At 54.7% G+C, this 20,281-nt stretch overlaps 2 protein-coding genes and 1 non-coding gene across 4 annotated transcripts in view; all 3 read right to left on the bottom strand.

Annotated features, from left to right (window-relative positions):
- Nucleotides 1-3,278: 3,278 nt before the first annotated feature.
- TRNAG-GCC lies at nucleotides 3,279-3,349 on the bottom strand. The gene has a single exon. It is a non-coding gene; the product is annotated as a tRNA-Gly (tRNA).
- Nucleotides 3,350-8,655: 5,306 nt separating this feature from the next.
- EXOSC6 (exosome component 6) lies at nucleotides 8,656-10,019 on the bottom strand. The gene has a single exon (XM_023202426.2). It carries the CDS (start codon nucleotides 9,908-9,910, stop codon nucleotides 9,089-9,091), a length of 822 nt encoding a protein of 273 aa, XP_023058194.1. The 5' UTR covers nucleotides 9,911-10,019; the 3' UTR covers nucleotides 8,656-9,088.
- A 294-nt stretch (nucleotides 10,020-10,313) lies between these two features.
- AARS1 (alanyl-tRNA synthetase 1) overlaps nucleotides 10,314-20,281 on the bottom strand; it is a 40,759-nt gene continuing 30,791 nt past the window's right edge. For both annotated transcript variants that reach the window (XM_023202424.2, XM_023202425.2), the window contains exons 12-21: nucleotides 19,482-19,660; nucleotides 18,163-18,276; nucleotides 16,408-16,614; nucleotides 15,754-15,938; nucleotides 13,349-13,457; nucleotides 12,573-12,686; nucleotides 11,868-11,987; nucleotides 11,661-11,747; nucleotides 11,287-11,400; nucleotides 10,314-10,927 (exon numbers count right to left, since the gene is read on the bottom strand). In XM_023202424.2, the coding sequence (XP_023058192.2) occupies nucleotides 10,742-10,927; nucleotides 11,287-11,400; nucleotides 11,661-11,747; nucleotides 11,868-11,987; nucleotides 12,573-12,686; nucleotides 13,349-13,457; nucleotides 15,754-15,938; nucleotides 16,408-16,614; nucleotides 18,163-18,276; nucleotides 19,482-19,660 (1,415 nt within the window). In that variant the 3' untranslated portion in view covers nucleotides 10,314-10,741. The remainder of the gene's footprint in view (nucleotides 10,928-11,286; nucleotides 11,401-11,660; nucleotides 11,748-11,867; nucleotides 11,988-12,572; nucleotides 12,687-13,348; nucleotides 13,458-15,753; nucleotides 15,939-16,407; nucleotides 16,615-18,162; nucleotides 18,277-19,481; nucleotides 19,661-20,281) is intronic.

Genomic DNA, 20,281 nt, shown 5'->3' with positions numbered 1-20,281 from the left:
GGGGGTCTCACTGTGTTGCCCAGGCTGGTCTCGAACTCCTGGGCTCAAGTGATCCTCTTGCCTTGGCCTCCCAAAGGGCTGGAAGCCATTTCACCCAACCCACATGCTTTTTTTAACGTGGTTGTTTTTGAAGCTGTTCAATCCTTCATTGGATTTCGTATTTTCCATGCACCTCCTTACCCAGCAGGCTTGGATCCAGTCATCCAGCCCCCGCTGGGGAGCTCGGGGCAGGGTTGATGTAGGACGACCCAGAGGCAATGCGGAGTGATGCCGCCTGCCCCACAGGGACTGAGAGAACATTCAGAGGGGCCTGGCATTGGAGACCGGGGGCAGAGCTGGGCATAGATGGCCTCCTTGAGACCTGATTGTCCCTAGGAGGCTCTAGAGAGAAGGGCCAAATGTTTCCCCAGCAGTGTAGGTAGGGGGCTGTGGTGGTGGCTCTTGCTCCCTTGGGATGGTCCCCAGAGGAGGAACGGCTCAGGGGTGGGGCTGTGGTGGGCAGTGAGCTGCTGAATGATCTCTCCCTGAGGGCTGCTCAAGTCCAGCCATGTGATTTGGGTCTCAAAATGGAATGTGTGGCATACCGAGGTGGCTCGTGACTGTTATCCCAGCACTCCGGGAGGCTGAGGTGGCGGATCGCTTGAGCCTAGGGTTTAACAAAATCCTGGGCAAGATAGTGAGACTGCCATCTCTACAAGACATAAAATAAAAATTTGCCAGGCGCGGTGGCTCACGCCTGTAATCCCAGCACTTTGGGAGGCTGAGGCGGGTGGATCACCTGAGGTCAGGAGTTCAAGACCAGCATGGCCAACATGGTGAAACCCCATCTCTACTAAAAATACAAAAATTAGCCGGGTGTGGTGGCAGGTGCCTGTAATTCCAGCTGAGGGAGGCTGAGGCATAATAATCGGATGAACCTGGGAGGCAGAGGTTGCAGTGAGCCGAGATTGTGCCACTGTACTCCAGCTTGGGTGATAGAGCAAGACTCTCTCAAAAAAGAAAGAAAAGAAAAAGCAAAAGAAAAGATTAGCTGAGTGTGGTGATGCATGCCTGTAGTCCCAGCTACTCAAGAGGCCGACGTGGGAGGATCACTTAAATCCAGGAGGTCAAGGTTGCAGTGAGCCAAGATCGTGCCACTGCCTGGGTGACAGAGCGAGACTCTGACACACACACACACACACACACACACACACACACACACACACACAGGGAATTTGGCAACATGGAGGGGAAGGCATAGTGGAAGGACTGCCCACCCAGGTCCCCGCCTCCTGCCTCACAGCCCAGCCCTGAGGACACTTGAGGAGGTGGCTTGGCCTCTGTGCACAGAGCCATTCCGAAGGTGTGTTTAGTTTGTTGCTGTGGGAATTTCCCAGATTGCAGGCTGTAGCCATTACAGGGAGCAGTTGCAGCCACTGCCCTTGTGCAGCCAGGCCCTTCCCCTTTGGGAGAGAAGCGCAAGGCTGCCCACCCACCTGGACACAGGCCCTGGCCTCAGTACTGGCAAAGGCAGGCCAGGGCAAGGGAGGCCCCGTGAGGAAGGACCCCCTGCCTGCAACAGGTGGCTGCAGATGGGCAGGTACCCAAACGCAGTCTCTCCCTGTTTATCTCAGCTTGGGCGGCAGTCAGCAGAATCCCCTTCCAGTGCATGGTTCATCTCTGGCTACTCACAAAAATACACTTAGGCCGGGTACAGTGGCTCACGCCTGTAATCCAAGCACTTTGGGAGGCTGAGGCTGGAGGATCATGTGAGCCCAGGTTTGAGACCAGCCTGGATAAGATAGAGACCCTGTCTCTACAAAAAATAATTAGCTAGGCACTAATTATTTTATTTTTGGCCTGTGGTCCCAGCTACTCGGGAGGCTGAGGCAGGAGGATCTCTTGAGCCTTGGGAGGTCGAGGCTGCGGTGAGGTAGGATCATACCACTCTACTCCAGCCTGGGCGACAGTGCAAGATCCTGCCTTATATTTTTTTGAGACAGAGTTTCACTCTTGTTGCCCAGGCTGGAGTGCAGTGACTTGATCTCCGCTCACTGTAACTTCCACCTCCCAGGTTCAAGTGATTCTCCTGCTTCAGCCTCCTGAGTAGCTGGGATTACCAGCATCTGCCACCACGCCCGGCTAATTTTTTGCATTTTTAGTAGAGATAGGGTTTCACCATTTTGGCCAGGCTGGTCCCGAACTCCTGACCTCAGGTGATTCACCCTCCTTGGCCTCCCAAAGTGCTGGAGGACAGGTGTGAGCCACGGCACCCAGCCAAGATCCCTTTTTTTTTTTAAAAAAAAAAAGTCTCACTCTGTTGCCCAGGGGTTGGAATGTAATGGTGTGATCTTGGCTCACTGCAGCCTCCACCTCCTGGGTTCAGGCAATTCTCCTGCCTCAGCCTCCCAAGTAGCTGGGATTATAGGTGTGTGCCACCACACTTGGCTAATTTTTGTACTTTTAGTAGAGACAGGGTTTCATCATGTTGGCCAGGCTGGTCTCAAACTCCTGACCTCAGGTGATCCGCCCGCCTAGGCCTCCCAAAGTGCTGGGATTACAGGCATGAGCCACCGTGCCCAGCAATCCTGTCATATTTTATTTATTTTTTATTTTTTGTATTTTTGAGACGGAGTTTTGCTCTTGTTGCCCAGGGTGGAATATAGTTGCCCGATCTCAGCCCACTGCAACCTCAGCCTTTTGGTTTTAAGAGATGCTCCTGCCTCAGCCTCCCAAGTAGCTGGGATAACAAGCGCCCGCCACCACGCCTGGCTAATTTTTGCATTTTCAGTAGAGACAGGGTTTCACCATGTTGGCCAGGATGGTCTCAAACTCCTGACATCGTGATCCGCCCACCTAAGCCTTCCAAAGTGTTGGTATTACAGGTGAGAGCCACCGTACCTGGTCCCGAGATTCTGTCTTTAAAAAGCAACAACACATCAAAAACAAACAAACAAACAAACAACAGGCTGGGCGCGGTGGCTCAGGCCTGTAATACCAGCACTTTGGGAGGCCAAGGTGGGCGGATCACGAGGTCAGGAGATCGAGATCATCCTGGCATCCTGGCTAACACGGTGAAACCCTGTCTCTACTAAAAATACAAAAAATCATCCGGGCGTGGTGGCGGACGCTTGTAGTCCCAGCTACCCGGGAGGCTGAGACAGGAGAATGGCGTGAACCCGGGAGGCGGAGCTTGCACTGAGCCGAGATCGTGCTACTGCACTCCAGCCTGGGCGATGAGTAAGACTCCATCTCAAAAAAAAAAAAAAAACAACAATAACAATAAAAATAGTCCTCAGTGCATTGGCCAGGAATCGAACCCAGGCCTCCCGTGTGGCAGGTGAGAATTCTACCACTGAACCACCAATGCCTCAATGAACATGAGTTTGTCACCACGGCCCAGGTGGTCACAGGCCTGGCCCTGCCTGCCCAGTCTGGTCTGTTTAGCCGTGGGGAGGGGGCTGCCAGGCTGGGTCAAGGGCACTTTCCAGGGTGGTCCTGCTCCTCGGAGGCCTTCACCTCCAATGCTGTCTTGGCCCCAGCTCTCGCTGCTTGGTCCTTCCTGGCCCTCGGGGGTCCTTGTCCATCTACCCTGCAGCCGGACTTGCCTCTGCTCCCTCTGCTCCCTCTGCTCCCTCTCCTCCTACTGGAATTGGAAGCTTCCCAGGCCGCCTACCCAGACCTCCTGAGCCAGAAAGCAGGGGTGGAAGTAGGGGGTGGCTGGAGATGGAGGGGATGGGGCAGGTGCCCAGGATGTCCTCCATTCCGCCCCTTGTGTGCTGGCCCTGAGCTTGGGGGCAAGGGCGACAGAACTGGAAAGTTGTTTGAGAACTTTTTACCACCCCTATCCATCACCACACGTCCCTTCCCTTTCCCCCAACTCAGAGCCCTCCCCAGGCACAGGAAGGACCTGAAGCTCCTTCGGCAGGGTCCCCAGAGCTTCCTGCCCAGGCTGGGACCCAGCTGTCTCTTTGCATGCTCCCCTGACCCCCTCCTGGCACAGGTTTCCTGGGGTGCTTGGTGTGGGATAAGTGGGGAGCCCCAGTTTTGTGAGCGAGCCTGGGCTGTTGGGACCCATGCTGTCTCCCAGGGCCTGGAGCAAAGGCCCAGGTGACCTGGCCACTGCCCTGTCCCTAGCCCTGCCTGCTGGCCCTGGTGATTCTCAGGCAAGGATTGAAGGCTCTCTCATGCCCTGCCGGGGCTTTGGCTCTGACACACCTCTTCCCTTTCATCTTTTGCCAAAGTCTCAGGGCATCAACAGTGCCGAGTTTCACAGAGTAGCCTTGGGGAAGCGGGGGTGGGGGGCAGGCTCTGGCTGCCAGAAGCCTGTGGGTGGTTGTGTCCCCACTGCCACCTGGAGGCACCCCTTATCAGAGGCCAACTGGAGAAGCTGGTTTGCTGTGGTCTCCCAAAGTGACCTTGGGCAAGTCCCTAGGGGCTCTTCCACTGAGGAAGGCTGGCATTCTAAGCAAGAGCTGTGACCTTCAGTTTTCCAAGTTCAACTGGGCACCAGGCAGAGCCCCTGGTCGTGTACCGTGACCCCTTCCATTTGTGTCCTTCACAGCAGCAGCAGTAGCTACAAGCTGTACAGAGACCATGTTCCCTACAGGTGGGGCTGGCTGGCCTGACTCCCTCTCTGTCCTGTCCCCAGGGTCTATGGCTACCAGAGGATCCGGATGCCCCCACTCATCAACCACAGGCCTGTCAAGATCCGGAGGGCCCACATGGGCATGGGGGTCAGGAGCGGCTTCAGCCCCCAATGGGTCTCCGGGAACAGCCACCTGCCCTCTGGGCAGAAAAAGTGTGAGTAGGGGCCACAGTCACCCCTGCAGTGCTAGGGAGCAGGTGGGTGGCCGCACCAGCTGTCACGGCAGGCCCCGGAGCCCAGCCTGGGCACCCATCCTGCCCCTCTCCCCGCAGTCCGCACCGAGGAGCTGCCTGACATCCAGGGGGAGCTGTGGCAGATCAAAACCCAGGTGGACAGTCTGCTGCAGAGCCTGGAGCGCATGGAGCGGCAGCAGGTCCCACCCGCAGGTCTGATCCCCACACTCTGTGGGAGCCCAGCTCTCCCCACTCCTGAAGATGCCCGGTGCCTGGGCCCTGCCTGTGCCTTTCCCTGTCTTCAGGTCTCCCCCCCCCCCCCCCCGGAATACACTCCCCATCCCTGGGCTGTTCTTGAGGCTCAAGTACTCCTGTGGCTTCTGGGTCACCCCCACCCACTCAGCAACCACCTGGAGACAGAGCCACACGTCCCAGCCCATCTGTTTCTTGCCCTCTTGAGTCTTAGAGGCCCTAGGTCACTCTGGGCGTTAAGTGGCCTTTCTGGGGTCAGCTGGGGCCTCCAAACCCAGCCATTGACTGATGACTTTCTCTGCACAGCCACAAAGGACAGTGGAAAAAACGAGGGTCCTGGTAGCAAGGGCTCCTCATGCAGCTCTGAGCCCCCGCAGAAGCCCCGGAGCAAGGGGGCTGGTCCGGAGGCAGATGGCTACGAGGGTGGCACAGACACGGAGTGGACAGTGAGTGACCTGGCCCTGCTTCCCCATCTCCACCCCACTTGTGTTGGGTTCCTTGTGGCCTCCCTGTGAGCAAGGGAGGGCCTCTCTGGTCAGTACAGGAGGCCGAGGTGGTACGGAGGGGGAGGTGTGTTCCCCGTCACAGAGTCATGCCCAGTAGGCTGGGCCCTGTCCCGTTTTCTGCCTCCCAACCCTGGGATTGGAGGGCTCAGCTGTGCCAGGGTCGGTTCTGGGGTGAAATACCTTCTCCGAGAAGGCAGTGTGGGGACAGGGCTGAAGCACCGTAAAGGGAATGTCACAGGTGTGCCCCACGGCCCCAGACCCCTGCTTGGTAAGCTTGTCTCAGGTTTCGGCAGGGTGCAGTGGCTCATGCCTGTAATCCCAGCACTTTGGGAGGCTGAGGCAGGTGGATCGCCTGAGGCTGGGAATTTGAGACCAGCCTGACCAACATGGAGAAACTGTCTCTACTTACAATACAAAAAATTGGCTAGGCGCGGTGGCTCACGCCTTTAATCCCAGCACTTTGGGAGGCTGAGGCGGGTGGATCGCGAGGTCAGGAGTTTGAGACCAGCCTGGCCAAGATGGTGAAACCCCATCTCTACTAAAAACACAAAAATTAGCTGGGCACGGTGGTGGGCGCCTGTAATCCCAGCCACTTGGGAGGCTAAGGCAGGAAAATCACTTGAACCCATGAGGCAGAGGTTGCAGTGAGCCGAGATCATGCCACTGCGCTCTAGCCTGGGTGACAAAGTGAGACTTCATCTCAAAAAATAATAAACTAGCCTGGTGTGGTGGCACGTGCCTATAATCCCAGCTGCTCTGTAGGCTGAGACAGAATTGCTTGAACCCGGGAGGCGGAAGTTGCTGAGCTGATCGCACCACTGCACTCCAGCCTGGAAAACAAGAGCACAACTCCCTCAGAAAAAAAAAAAAACAAACAAACCCAGGTTCCTGTGCTCTTCCTGCTGCTGCAGGGTCTCTGGCTGCCGCATGGACCATGCCCCTCGGGGAAGCTGTGGCACACTAACCTTCCTGGAACTGGTAACAGCCCTGTGTGGCATTAGAAGACCTGAATATTCCCTGCGCTACCACCACCACCACCTCTTGCTGGTCTGAGGCAGGCCATGCCCGGCCCACAGTGGGGCTGGAGCCCTCCACCATCTACCCGCCCAGCTGTGTTTGGTCTGCTGGGCTCAGGAGGGCTTTCACTGCTGCCCAGGGCCTGAGTCACACCTGTAATATCTGGGAAAAGAATGGCTACATGTACACGACTGCTTTCTTTAGCCTGGTGGCTCTGGGTTTCTAGGTCTTAGGTAGAATATAGAGAAGCCCTGAGCCGTCAAAGCTCTGGGGAGGAAATGGAAAGCGGGGTGTGGGGGAGAACAGATGTGAGTAGGCGGCCCCCCTTTCCTAGCCTCCCATGCCTCCGGCCCCTCTGCCACTGCCCTGCTTCTATTTTCCCTACAGGTGAAGAACCACGCTGAAGACCAGCACAGCCAGGAGGCAGCAGGAACCCCTCCAGGCCCTCCATGCTCATCAGCTCCTGGCATTCTGGGATAGACAGCTCCTTGCCTTGCGCAGGTTTTGAAAGCCACCTTAGCAACCTGAGATGCCTGATCTGGAGCTGGGGCAGTGGAAGTGGACACAGGGCTTGGCCAGACAAGCAGAAAGCCAACCTGTAGGGGTGGGTTTAGCTTCTTTAGAGGTTGCATTTCGAGATGATGGTCCTGGGACTGACAGGGTTAGGAGGGAGGTGGCCTGGGACTGCAGCAGGTCACCATCCTCATGAAGCTGAGGCTCTCTTGCAAGAGGCAGATGACAGCCCATTCCCACCTCCCCCCACCCCAGCGCTCAGAGGGCACCCTCAGCCTTGTATCAATGCAGACACGGCTGATCTTCACTCCCCTCCTGATGCACCCTCAGTCAACAGATAGCCACCAGATCTCCCTGAGTTCCCAATCTCCCTGAAACTGCTAGAATGTTCTGCGTACCCCACATAGCCCTCTTTGGGCTCCAGACTCCCCATCTACTCTAGGAAGGCACCCTTCAGAATTACATCATGTCCTATCCCCGCTGGTGTGATACTATTTCAGACCTGCTCTAGAAAGACATATGTCAGAAGGGAAAAAATAGAATTTGTATTTTTCCTGGTCAGGGGTTCTGGGTGTGGCCCCAGAAACTCATCCTGGTCCTTGGGCTGACCCAGGCCAGCCCTTCCTAGAGAAGCTGAGTCCACCCTTGAAAACACCAAGCCAAGTGCAGAGAGGGGACCAGGCTGCCTTCCAAATGGCAGTCACCTGGCTTTCTCCCATGCAGTCTTGAGCCCAAACCAGCAGAGCTGGTAGCTACACAGGAAAGACCCCCCCCTCGTGGTCAGTCAGGTTGTACCTGGCTTTCCTAGCAGTGCACCTGCCCTCTGCGGTGCTGCTCAGGGTCTTCCTAGTAAGACCAGGGCGCCAACTTCTCACCCGCAGTGGAGGCTCGGGTTGTGCCGTTCTGCACATGGCCAAGGACAGATCTGGCTTCTACCCAGAGCAAAACCCTTTTCAGCTACCCAACACCAAGCTAGGTTGGGGCATGAGGTGCACTCAGTGCACTTCTGGGGCCATACTTTTTTTTTTTTCCTGAGACGGAGTCTTGCTCTTGTTGCCCAGGCTGGAGTGCAATGGTGCGATCTCCGCTCTCCGCAACCTCCGCCTCCCGGGTTCAAGCGATTCTCCTGCCTCAGCCTCCCGAGTAGCTAAGATTACAGGTATATGCCACCATTAGTGCTGGCTAATTTTGTATTTTTAGTAGAGACGGGGTTTCTCCATGTTGGTCAGGCTGGTCTTGAATTTCCGACCTCAGATAATCTCCCCGCCTTGGCCTCCCAAAGTGCTGGGATTACAGGCGTGAGCCCCCACGCCCGGCCAACTCTCCCTACTCTTTTCGCATTTCAGCAGTTCCCCTGACTCTGGTTCGTGTAGGGGTAGCTGCTTCTCCAGATCACAGCGCTCCCATCAGCTCTGCAGTTCTTTTCAGCCCGTCTCTCCTGTTCACGTTGGCCTAAGAAACAGAACCTGTTTAAGGCAATGCCGCCGCGACCCTTGACACCTGGGATGCAAGAACAAAGGAGCCTTGCTCTTAAATCCTGGACCGAGAAGAACCACACCAGAAGACGTTTTTCAAATATAAAAGGGTCTTTCTTTTGGCTCAGACACAGAAGGCACAGTCTTCTTGTCCATCCTCTGAAAAGTCGCCCAGTTATACCGGAGGGAGTCACTGGCTGGCCTGAATGACAACAGCTCCAGGTACCAGCTTCCAGGTAAGTTCAGCTAAAGTTTCCAACTTGGGAGTCGGGATGCGCTCACAGGTTTCCTCAACTGGGTCGCAGCTGAGAGCCGGCTCAAGTAAAGTTCCTTTAACGAGGTTTGTAAAAAGCCTTTCCAACACCACAGCTGTCCGGCGCCTTGGCTCTGCTAGGGCCTACCCAGGTGCTCTCCAGGGCTCCGGCTGCTTATCTCGACGCAGGCTGTAGGCCGACGGCGCGGGTCTTTTCAGAGACGGCGGCAGCACGGTCCTGGGCTTGGTCCGTCGTTGCTCAGGCTTCTAGTTCAGGGCTGGGCGGCGGCGCCCCTGCGGCGGGCGGCCCGCACCAGGCTCTGCTGCAGCACGGGGTAGAGGCGCTGGCAGCCCTCGAGGCCCAGGCGTACGGCCTCCGCCCAGCTCTCGATCAGGCCGCCCTCGCCGCTGCCCAGCAGCCCGGCCACCTGATTCAGCACAGGCATGAGCGCCACGGTGAGGCCGGCGGCGGCGTGCTCTTCCTCTAGCCGCGTGGGGTCCAGGAGCCAGGTGGAAGCGGGCTCCGGCGCGAGGCTCAGGCCACAGCCCACCACCAGGTCGTACATCTCCACGCCCGCGTCGGCCAGGGCGAGCGCGGCGGCGGTGAGCGCGGCGGCCAGGGCCGAGCCGCCGTCCTCCAGCAGCAACGCCGACACCTCGAGTTGAGCGCGCGGGTAGCGGCCCAGGCGCACGGCCGGCTCCAGCGCCTCCTGCAGCGCTAGCGCCAGCTCACGCTCCTCGCCGCCGCCCGGGGGAGCGCGGCGCCGGCGGCCTGCGAAGGGTGCGCGGCGGAAGTCGCAGAGCAGGCGACCGCGCAGCGCGGCCGGGGCCTCGCTGCCAGATCCGGCCGGGCCGCCGCCGCGCTCGCCGCCCTCGGCTTGTCGCGGGCCCGACACTGCACACAGCACCTTGGTGCCTCCCGCCTCCAGGTAGGCCGAGCCTTTGGCCTGGCTCAGCAGCCCCGCGCGCGCGTACACGGGCCGCAGTCGCGTTGGGTCGCGGGCGGTGGGTGCCTCCTCCTCCTCCTCGGCCGCGTACAGCTGCGGCGGCTGCGACTCTTCAGGGCCGCGGATGCGGCGGTGGTCCCCGGGCATGGCGGCGCCTGGCGTGCGAGCCGCTTCCGCGCAACGCACTGCCGCACCTAGTGCTTCTTCCGTTGCTTAAAGACGCGCGCCTGCGTGAGGGCTGTCGGGAGAGTGACGGGCGGCGCTACAGCGCCCACTGGAGGCTCGGAGGGAGAATGGCCGGCGTCCGTGGAGCCCTGGTCCCACTCATGCAGGGCTGCCTGATTCATCCATCCCGCTGGGAAGGGAGCGGGAGAGCAGGTTCAAGGCTTCTCTGCTTCCAGTAACCCCACCCATCTACTGAATTATGAACGCCTTGCTCCATGTCACCCCACCTATTTGGCCTCCACATCCACAAACGTTTGAGGCAACCCCAGGGGCTTTTCCCAAAATTTAGGGTTCCGGGGCTGGACTATGCGAACACTACAGCAGCCAGTAGAAGCCACAGCATTTATTCTACAGACGCCAGGAGCCAAGGGCTGTCAAAACAGCAAGCCCCACCTGGGAATAGGGATAGAGATCATGCGGTATTAAGTATTGCACGTGATCCTTTTATTTTCTGCAGCAAAAAACGATTCGTCCTTGCTGACGCGGAAAGCTCAGGCTGCAGAGCCGTTATCTACAGCTGCGAGCATGACGATCAACAGCAATGCGGGGGTAGTGGTTCTCGACAGCTGGCACTGATGTGGAGGACTCAGGGCAGACGTGTAAGGGGCGCTTGAGTCACAGGACTGCGCGTGAGGGTGTTCCAGGTACTGCCGCGGTAGGAGGGGCTCTCAAAAAGTCCCAGGATTCAAATATTCTTGTAGCAGAGCTCCCGGCTGGACGGATGGAGCCAGTGGGAGCCACCTCCTCCCCCGCTCAGTTCTTTACATCCCCCAGGCGCAGCTGGGCGAAGGAAGTGGCCAGCTGCAGCGCCTCCTGCAGGCAGCCAATGTTTTTGCCTGTGGCCTGTGCAGACACATCTTTGCCACCACCTTTACCATCCATCAGGCCTGACACCTGCTGCACCCACTCGCTGGCTTTTAAGCCCCGATTGGCTGCATTCTAGAAGAAAGGAAGGGAAGGGGCAAGTCAGGACAGAAAATGGGATTGAGGGAGGAACGAAGGAAAAAAGGATGGAGAAGCCATCACCCACTCCTTGCCCTGGGTGATACTGCTGGAGGCCAAGACAGACTTTACGGCTAGTACAGGGGGGATGGCCACTGCCAGGACAGGACAGAGTGGCAAAACCAAGTATCAACCAGACAGATGCAACCACTGAGGAGGCCTGGGTAAGGGGGTACTGGCAAAGGTGACAAACAGGCAGGCAGGAGACGGGCTGTTTTAAATGCAGGTTGTACACACAGGCCTCAGCAAACAAGCTTAAGACCCAACACTTCCCACTGGTACAAGGTGGTTCTGACCTGAGGGACTTGACACAAGCACGTGATCTTGCCAGCCTCGTTGTCCACCGTGAAGAGCATGGCAGACGTCTGAGGGGAGTGTGTCTTGAAGAGCTTCAAGGCTTCATTCAGGGCCTGTGGGGAGGATTTGGCTCAGGCCATGGTGCTGGAGCAGGGACCCTCACTAGTGTGAACATTTGTAGCCCTCAGAAGGACTGCTACCACCCCCACCCCTTCCCAGAGCAGATGCCTCCCACATGCCGGGAGGTGCTGCTCCTCCCAACCTTAATCCCAGACAGTGGGCCCTTAGGCAACCACTTGGCTCAGAGCCACAGAGGTCACATATCAGCCACCAGAGGGCTGATGAGCCCCAGGGGAGGGGGCCCCTGAGTTGCCTTGGCTGAGGCACCGCTCTCCATCTCCAGGATGACGAGGGGCTGGTTGGGATTGCTGTCGATGAGCTGCTTTGTCTTCTCTAACACCTGCAAGAAAAAAGTCCAGAAGAGCAGCTCAGACAAAAAGCCCAGGCCCCAAACCCCTGACTGGATCCTGCCGGCCTTTGCCTAGGAAACACTCTGGCCACCGGTGCTGCCAGGACTCACTCGTTTCTGGACATCGGCTTTGCTGGCTCGGTCTAGGTCGTCCATGACCTTCTTTAGGGATTTGAGAGTCTCTCGCAATTCGTCCTTCTGCCACTGGGGGATGACTGCAGTGGCCAGGGCCTGGAACCAGAACCAGAAGACCATCTGAATCTGGGCCACAACTTGCTGGGATGTCAGCGTCCAGCCCACCCCAAAGTCCTCCCTGACTAGTGTCCTGGAAAGGAAAGCAAAAACACAAAGCTGTCTTCTGGCTTTGAGACCAGTCCCTTCTGGAGCAGCTACAGCAGGTGAAACAAGCAGGGCTAGAGAGAAAGGAAAGGCAGAAACCAGGGTCCAAGTCAGGCCTAGTCCTTACCAGGCTGGGAACAGACTGTGATGAGCTTCCTGACAGTTTGAAATGCAAATAAATGCCAGGCAGGCTCGGAAACAGGGGGCAGCCTTTTCCCCTTCTCCAAATCCCTCCACCCCAGTGCCCACATATGCTTGGGAAGAGCTCTCCTGCTAGCAGCAATGGGGGCAGCAGGGAACCTCCAGGGTCCAAGGCCAGGATCCATGGGGTCCCTGCTACAAGGCTGCAGGACAACAGAAGTCAGCCCAAAGGCCCATTTCACCAAGAACCAGGGCCTGACTGACTACAGGAGATTTACTGAAGACAGGGCATGGCTCATGCGTCAGGCCCGGAGGAGGGAGGGAAGCCACCCCTACCTCTCCAAGGTCAGCGATCTCCCTCTGCACGTCCTTGTTTGGAGCAGTCTGGGCCTTCACTTTGGCTTCCATGACAGAGAGAGATTTCTTCAAGCTCTCTGCTTTCCTGAGGGCCTGGGAGGGGACACCGGGTCAACCCCAGGCAGGAGGCCTGAGTCAGCCTCACTATCCTGGGTCTGAGCAGCTGTAGAAACCCCCGTGGCAGGCCCTGCAACATACCCCAAAAGTGTCTGGGGAGCAGGTACTGGCAGCACCAGGCCCCAGCAAGGAGCACAGTGCTCACAGGCCCACTGGCAAAGGTTGTACCCAACTCAGACTTGGGGATGATCAAGCTCGAAAATCAGGAACCCCATCACCCAGGAAGTGGCTAACCCTGGGGCTTTAGCACAAGTCAGACACACCAGTTCCCATGACAGCGCACCCATCCTCTACTGCACAGCCTAAGCACGACCCTAGGGGTACATGGATCAGTGCCGGGGGCCATGAAGCCATGGCGAATCTATGTCTTACACCCTCCTCCACCTGGAGATAAGAGGGGGTAGATAGCCAGATTTACATGTATTTTAAGACTAAACACAGGAAAGCTAGGAAATCTTGTATGGTGGCAGGTTTCTTCTGCCAAGCAGGGGTAGGACACTGGGGCAGGGGCAGTGGCCCAGTCTCTACTTTCACTCTCACTGCAGCAGCCACGCGGAGCATTGTTTGCTCTATGGATTCGCAGACTGGGCTCCTCTTGCCCTCTTCAGATAAGCCACAGACTAGCCTGACCTGCTCACCTTCTGGGCTTCGGCACCCGTGACAGCCACAATCCTCCGGATACCTTTGGCGATGGCTTCTTCCGTCACAATCACAAAAGCTCCTGCGTGACTTGAGTTCCGCAGGTGCCTGAATAGCAGAAAACAAAGGCCATGGTGAAAGAGGTCCTGACAGCTCTTGGCTGGGTGTCCCACTAGCGGACAAGAGAAGCAGGAATGCGTTGAGAGTCAGGGAAAGCCTGGGCTTGAGAGAGTTCTGACACCGAGTGAGACACCAGCTCACCAAGCCTGAGTGTTCTCAGCTCTCAGATGGGGATGATGCTCCCCACGTAGCTGCTATGAAAATCAAATGAGGCAAACAAGAAAGTGCTTTGTGGTCCCCAATATCCAATACAGTCTTACCATTAGGCTCTACGTGACAGTTTTGGTCCTGTGGTGGAACTTAATGCTCTATTTTTGTATTCCTGCTCATTAGGGGACAATTTGAGGATTGCTGTTAAAAATCTTACCACAACCCCTTGAACAAATATGCTTTATTTCTCAGTTGTTCATAGAACCTCAAATGCTCATTAATTCATCCTCATTCTTTGAGAGTGGTATAAGGTTTTTTTTTTTTTTTTTTTTTTTTTTTTGAGACAGAACCCTGTTCTGTTGCCCAGCCTGGAGTGCAGTGATGGGGTCTTGGCTCACCACAACCTCTACCTCCCAGGTTCAAGTGATTCTCCTGCCTCAGCCTCCCAAGTTAGCTGGGAAACAGGCACCTGACACCACTCCTAGTTAATTTTTGTATTTTTAGTAGAGACTGGTTTTCACCATGTTGCACAGGCTGGTCTTGAACTCCTGACCTCAAGTGATCTGCCTGCCTCAGCCTCCCTAAGTGCTGGGCATGAGGCATCGCACCCAGCCCTTGTATAAAGTTTTTGAAAGCTGCTTCCTGCCCAATTCAGCTGGGCAGAAAAGCCTGTAACTCAATCCCCCAGACCCCTACCCTACTCTGCACATCCCACTTGCTCCCTGCCTGCCAGAGGCCTGCAGGGGACCCTGGACAGTCTCAACCATGACATTAAGAATGTTCTTTTTGGCCAGGCGTGGTGGCTCACACCTGTAATCTCAGCACTCTGGGAGGCTGAGAGGGGTGGGTCACCTGAGATCAGGAGTTCATGACCAGCCACAACTCGTGGAGAAACCCTGACTCTACTGAAAATACAAAATTAGGCCAGGCACGGTGGCTCACACCTGTAATCCCAGCACTTTTGGAGGCCAAGGTGTGTGGATCACGCGGTCAGGAGATCGAGACCATCCTGGCTAACATGGTGAAACCCTAGCTCTACTAAAAATACAAAAAATTAGCCGAGCACGGTGGCACGCACCTATAGTCGCAGCTACTCAGGAGGCTAAAGCAGGAGAATGCTGTGAACCGGGGAGGCAGAGTTTGCAGTGAATTGTGATCAAGCCATGTGCACTCCAGCCTGGCAACAGAGCAAGGCTCAGTCTTAAAATTTGCTGGGCATAGTGGTGGGTGCCTGTAATCCCAGCTACGCGGGAGGCTGAGGCAGAAGACTCGCCTGAACCCTGCAGGCGGAGGTTGCAGTGAGCCAAGATGGCGCCATTGCACTCCAGCCTGGACAACAAGAGCGAAACTCTGTCTCAATAAAAAAGAATGTTCTCTTCCTGGCTGAGCATGGGGGCGCATGCCTGTAGTCCCAGCTACTTGGGAGGCTGAGGCATGAAAATCGTTTGGCAGGGAGCCGAGACTGTGCCACTGCACTCTACCCTGTGGGACACAACAAGACTCCACCTCAAAAAAAAATTCTTTTGATAAGGCTTCATTTGGAAGCAGGAACTTTCCAGGCCCCCATGACCTTCCCAGAAAGGCCCAGAGAGCTACAGAGGAATCCAAATTGGCAGAAGTGGCTATCCCATGCCAAACTGAGCTGGGTCAAGCACGTAGCCTGCTCAGGGGCTCTGAGACAATAGAGCTACGTTCCCTAGATGCCGCCCAAGCTGTCGAAGGAAATTGAGATCACAGGAATGGAAACGGCTAGGACTACATCAGGAGCTCAGTGAGCACTCCAGGCCTTGCTGAATCCCAAATTCACACTAGCCTTCTTGTTAGTTTCAGCCCAGCAAACAGCAGCAAACAACTGCAATGGTAAGTGTGAATACAATGTTTTCCACCTTATCCTCCTGGGAATGTTTCATCAGGAAATGTTCACATCAGATACGGGAGGTCTAATGGGAACACTATTTAGCAACTGTATTTCTGTGTCAGATACGGGAGGTCTAATGGGAACACTATTTAGCAACTGTATTTCTGAGGACTTCACTGCAACCTTAGAAAGAGGAGAGTTGTTCTAGCCTAAGACCTACATCCTCAGAAGGTGATGGCAGATGACCCATCTATCCTGCCCCTCCATGGTACTCACGTTCCCCCACAGAACTCAACAGAAGTCAGGGAGCCGGCAGGCCCAGAGGGGTCATCCAGCAGCTCAGACACCGGGACTCCAATGGAGACGACTCGCACAGGGTCAGGATAGGTCTCATCAAACACAGCCCGTAGGCCCTGGATGGCTTTTGCTGCTGCCAGGGGGCAATCCTGAGTGTAGACGGGCTGCCAGACAAAGAAGACAGAAAAGAGCTGGAAGAGATCCCTGGAGGTGCGGTACGACAAGGCAGGAGGAGCGCATGGTCCTGCATGCAGGATTTGCGTTCCGACCTGGCTCTGCCTGGCATGTGCCATGAGCTTCCTGAATCACACGTCACATGCAAAGTCAAGGGCATCAATATGGGAATTTCCAACTATTTTGTTAAACTGTGGACCAAATCTTTTATGTGAACAGACTTAACTAGAACAGCTCTGGTTCTCCTAAGGTGGGGATCAGACAAAGGCCTCTCCCTCTCCCCTTCAGCAACAACCACCACTGCCCTCTACAAAAGCACAGGTGAAGAATCACTGTTTTAAGCAAATCTACATGCAGGACGAATCTGGTAAAAACGGAGTGAGAGCACCGCACTGCTGAGACTGTGGAGAGACAGTGATGGTGCGGGGAGGGGAGGCGTTCAGCCGTCGCCCATCCTACCTTGGCTGCCTCAATCATCTCATTAGCAATCTCTTCAGCCTTCTTGATCTGTTGGGTGGACATGGCTCCCTTGGCAGTGAAGTCAAATCTAAGGCGATCAGGAGCAACCAGTGAGCCTTTCTGGTCAGCTTCCCCAAGCACTGAACGCAGGGCGAAGTTCAGAATATGCGTAGCTGTGTGGTTGCTCATGATGGGTCTTCGTCGGGGCTGGAAAGGGCAAAAGGGCTCATGGAGAGATCTGTAATAGACTGCTAGTTATCTCCCGGTACCTGCACCCCCAAGTGCTACAATTTTTATTGGAAATATGACTGTGCAGAATAAAGCTTACACTTCCCAGCTTCCCTGCGGCTAAGTGTGGCCATGTGACTAAGTTCTGGTCAACAGGTTTTGAGCAGAAGTGCTGTCTGCCATTAAAGGGATGGGACAGGGCCTCCCATTTCTTTTCCACCACCTAGAACAGGAACTGCCAAACGATGGCCTATGGCTAAATCTAGCCTGTCATCTATCTTTTCATTTTTAGAGACAGTCTTGCTCTGTTACCCAGGATGGAGTGCAGTGGCGCAATCATGGCTCAGTGCCACCTCAAACTCCTGGGCTCAAGCAATCCTCTTACCTCAGCCTCCCAAGTACCTGGAACTACAGGTATACACCACCACCCCCAGCTAATATTTTTTATATTTTGTAGAGATGGGGTCTCATGTTGTTGCCCAGGCTGATCTCAAACTCTTGGCCTCAAGCAATCCTCCCGCCTCGGCTTCCCCAAATGTGTGTGTTTATAAATTTTTATAAAGTTTTTTTTTTTTTTTTAATACAGAGTTTTGCTCTTGTTGCCCAGTCTGGAGTGCTATGGCGCGATCTCGGCTCACTACAACCTCCACCCGCTGGGTTCAAGCGATTCTCCTGCCTCAGCCTCCCAAGTAGCTGGGATTACAGGCATGCGCCACCACACCCGGCTACTTTTGTATTTTTAGTAGAGACAGAGTTTCTCCATGTTGGTCAGGCTGGTCTCCAACTCCAGACCTCAGGTGATCCGCTCACCTTGGCCTCCCAAAATGCTGGGATTACAGGCATGAGCTACTGCGCCCAGCCATAAACAGGTTGACAGCAGACACACCTGTTCGTTTACGTATGGTCAATGGCTGCTTGTACACTCCAACCACAGAGCTGAGTAGTCACAACCAAGAGCATGTGGTCCACAAAGCCAAAAATATTTAGTATCCAGTTATTTACACAAAGTTTGCCAACCCCTGGCTTAGACAATGGATCTGATAGCTATCCTCTGAACCAGGAAATTAAAGGCAACGCCCTAGGAAAGAAGTTGGAGTGACAGGTGAGGAGAAGCCAGGCCCTCTGACTCTGTGGGGCAGAGCGTCCATATCAGCTTGAGCTTTTCAGAACATACACTGCTATTCTGTTTGAAACTACTCTTACTCTGGAGCTCTGTCACATGCCACAGAGCCTACCTCTTCATGCTTTAGCATCCTTGGCTCCTGAAGAAGTAGGTAAGGTTAGAAAAGCAATCCATGAAACAAGTCCACAGGATCTTAACTGAAATCACTGGTGAAATCACTGACTTGGGAACATACAGATTAACTCTTAGTTGCATCCCTCACAATCCACCAAATGCACTGCAATTAACCCCTGCGGCCTACTTACAATGTCACTAGGGAGTGATAACAGTGACAGGACAATTTAAAGCTAGAGGAGAAGATGATTACTAACCAAATCCAATGGGGCCACAGTAACCCAACTCACCTCATCAATAAACAACCGGACCTGATCCCCCACTTTCAGGTCACCGTAGATCGTTCCGATGTGTAGCACATACCCTCCTCGGACCTGAGCATTCTTCACCGTAAACTCTGTTTTCTAAGAGGGGTCAAGGAGGAGACCAATAAATAAATCCTTAAAAATATATAAATTTTCTTCTATTTTCAATATAAATTCGTGTATATAAAAAATTATCTTTACATATGTAAATTGTACACACACATATATTCCATTAATATTATTAAACATAATTAAATAGGCCGGGTGCAGTGGCTTATGCCTGTAATCCCAGCACTTTGGGAGGCTAAGACAAGTAGATCACCTGAGGCCAGGGGTTCGAAACCAGCCTGGCCAACATGGTAAAATGCCATTTCTACTAAAAAAATACAAAAATGAGCCAGGTGTGATGGCAAGTGCCTATAATTCCAGCTAGCAAGTGCCTATAATTCCAGCTACTTAGGAGGCTGAGGCAGAATAATCGCTTGAACCCAGGAGGCAGAGGTTGCAGTGACCCAAGATCGTGACACTGCACTCCAGCCTGGGCTACAGAGCAAGACTCCATCCAAAAAAAAAAAAAAAAAAATTTATTTGTACACACAGACACACACAACATTAAGAAGCATCTTAGAATTTTTTTTTTTTTTAGACAGTCTCGCTCAGTCGCCCAGGCTGGAGTGCAGTGGCGCAATCTCAGCTCACTGCAACCACCGTCTCCTGGGTTCAAGCGATTCTCCCCTATCAGCCTCCCGAGCAGCTGGGATTACAGGCATCCACCATTATGCCCAGCTAATTTTTGTATTTTAGTAGACAGGGTTTCACCATGTTGGCCAGGGTGGTCTCACACTCCTGACCTCGGGTGATCCACCCACCTCGGTCTCCCAAAGTGCTAGGATTACAGGCGTGAGCCACCGTGCCCAGCCGCATCTTAGAATATTTAAAAGTTTCCGTAAGGAACCTGAAGCCTAGGAAGACAAAGTAACTCATTCAGCAGCAGCAGAGCTCTAGGCTGAGTTTTCTACAAGGACACCTCCCCTTCAGAGAGCTGCCTCTCCTTTTTAATGTGCAAAGCTTGTAGGAAACTTGCACCCTGGCTGCAAAAATATTTCTATGAGGGTACCCAATGGCCAGGAAAGCAACAGGTACAAGCAGCAGCTCCCTCAGCTTCAGAAATACTGACCATGGAACCCAACCCAAAGGGGTGTCAGGACTGCTCCCAAGGCCTGGAGCACTGTGGGGCAAGAGCAGCTCCCCAGCTCCATGCCTGGCCCTCCTCGGCTAACAAGGAAGAAGAACTGTTGGCTCACATCCTCGCTGCTGTCATCCACCTTCACCAGGTAGCCTTCGTCATAGATCTGCCCTCCTTGCTCTGCATAGAAACAGGTCTTGTCCAGCACCACTCCACACTCCTGGCCTGTGGACACCTCTTCCACGAACATCTTCTCCCTGCGCAGAGCCATCACTGTAGCCACTGTGTTCTCAAATGCTGCTCGAGGGAAGGCACAGAAAGGGGACAGTGGGTCAATGACCTTCTCATGCCTTCTTAGCAGACTTTTGCTGGATTCTCTTTCTCAAACTCTTCTTAGCTCCAAATTGTCCAACTGTATTTTGGAAGCAAACCCATTAGACTATGAAAGGGCTTCGCAGCCGGCGCAGTGGCTTGCCCTGTAATCCCAGCACTTTGGGAGGCTGAGGCGGGCGGATCACAAGGTCAGGAGATCGAGACCATCCTGGCTAACACAGTGAAACCTCGTCTCTACTAAAAATACAAAACATTAGCCTGCCATGGTGGTGGGCGCCTGTAGTCCCAGCTACTTGGGAGGCTGAGGCAGGAGAATGAGGTAAACCCGGGAGGCGGAGCTTGCAGTGAGCCTAGATCGCGCCACTGCACTCCAACCTGGGCGATAAAGCAGCAAGACTCCATCTCAAAAAACAAAACAAACAACAACAACAAAAAAAAAGGGCTTCTCGCAGGGCGCGGTGGCTCAAGCCTGTAATCCCAGCACTTTGGGAGGCCGAGACGGGCGGATCACGAGGTCAGGAGATCGAGACCCTCCTGGCTAACACGGTGAAACCCCGTCTCTACTAAAAATACAAAAAATTAGCC

This window comes from Piliocolobus tephrosceles, chromosome 17 (assembly GCF_002776525.5).
Source record: "Piliocolobus tephrosceles isolate RC106 chromosome 17, ASM277652v3, whole genome shotgun sequence".
NCBI lineage: Eukaryota > Metazoa > Chordata > Mammalia > Primates > Cercopithecidae > Piliocolobus > Piliocolobus tephrosceles.
This window is presented reverse-complemented; position numbering and strand designations above follow the sequence as displayed.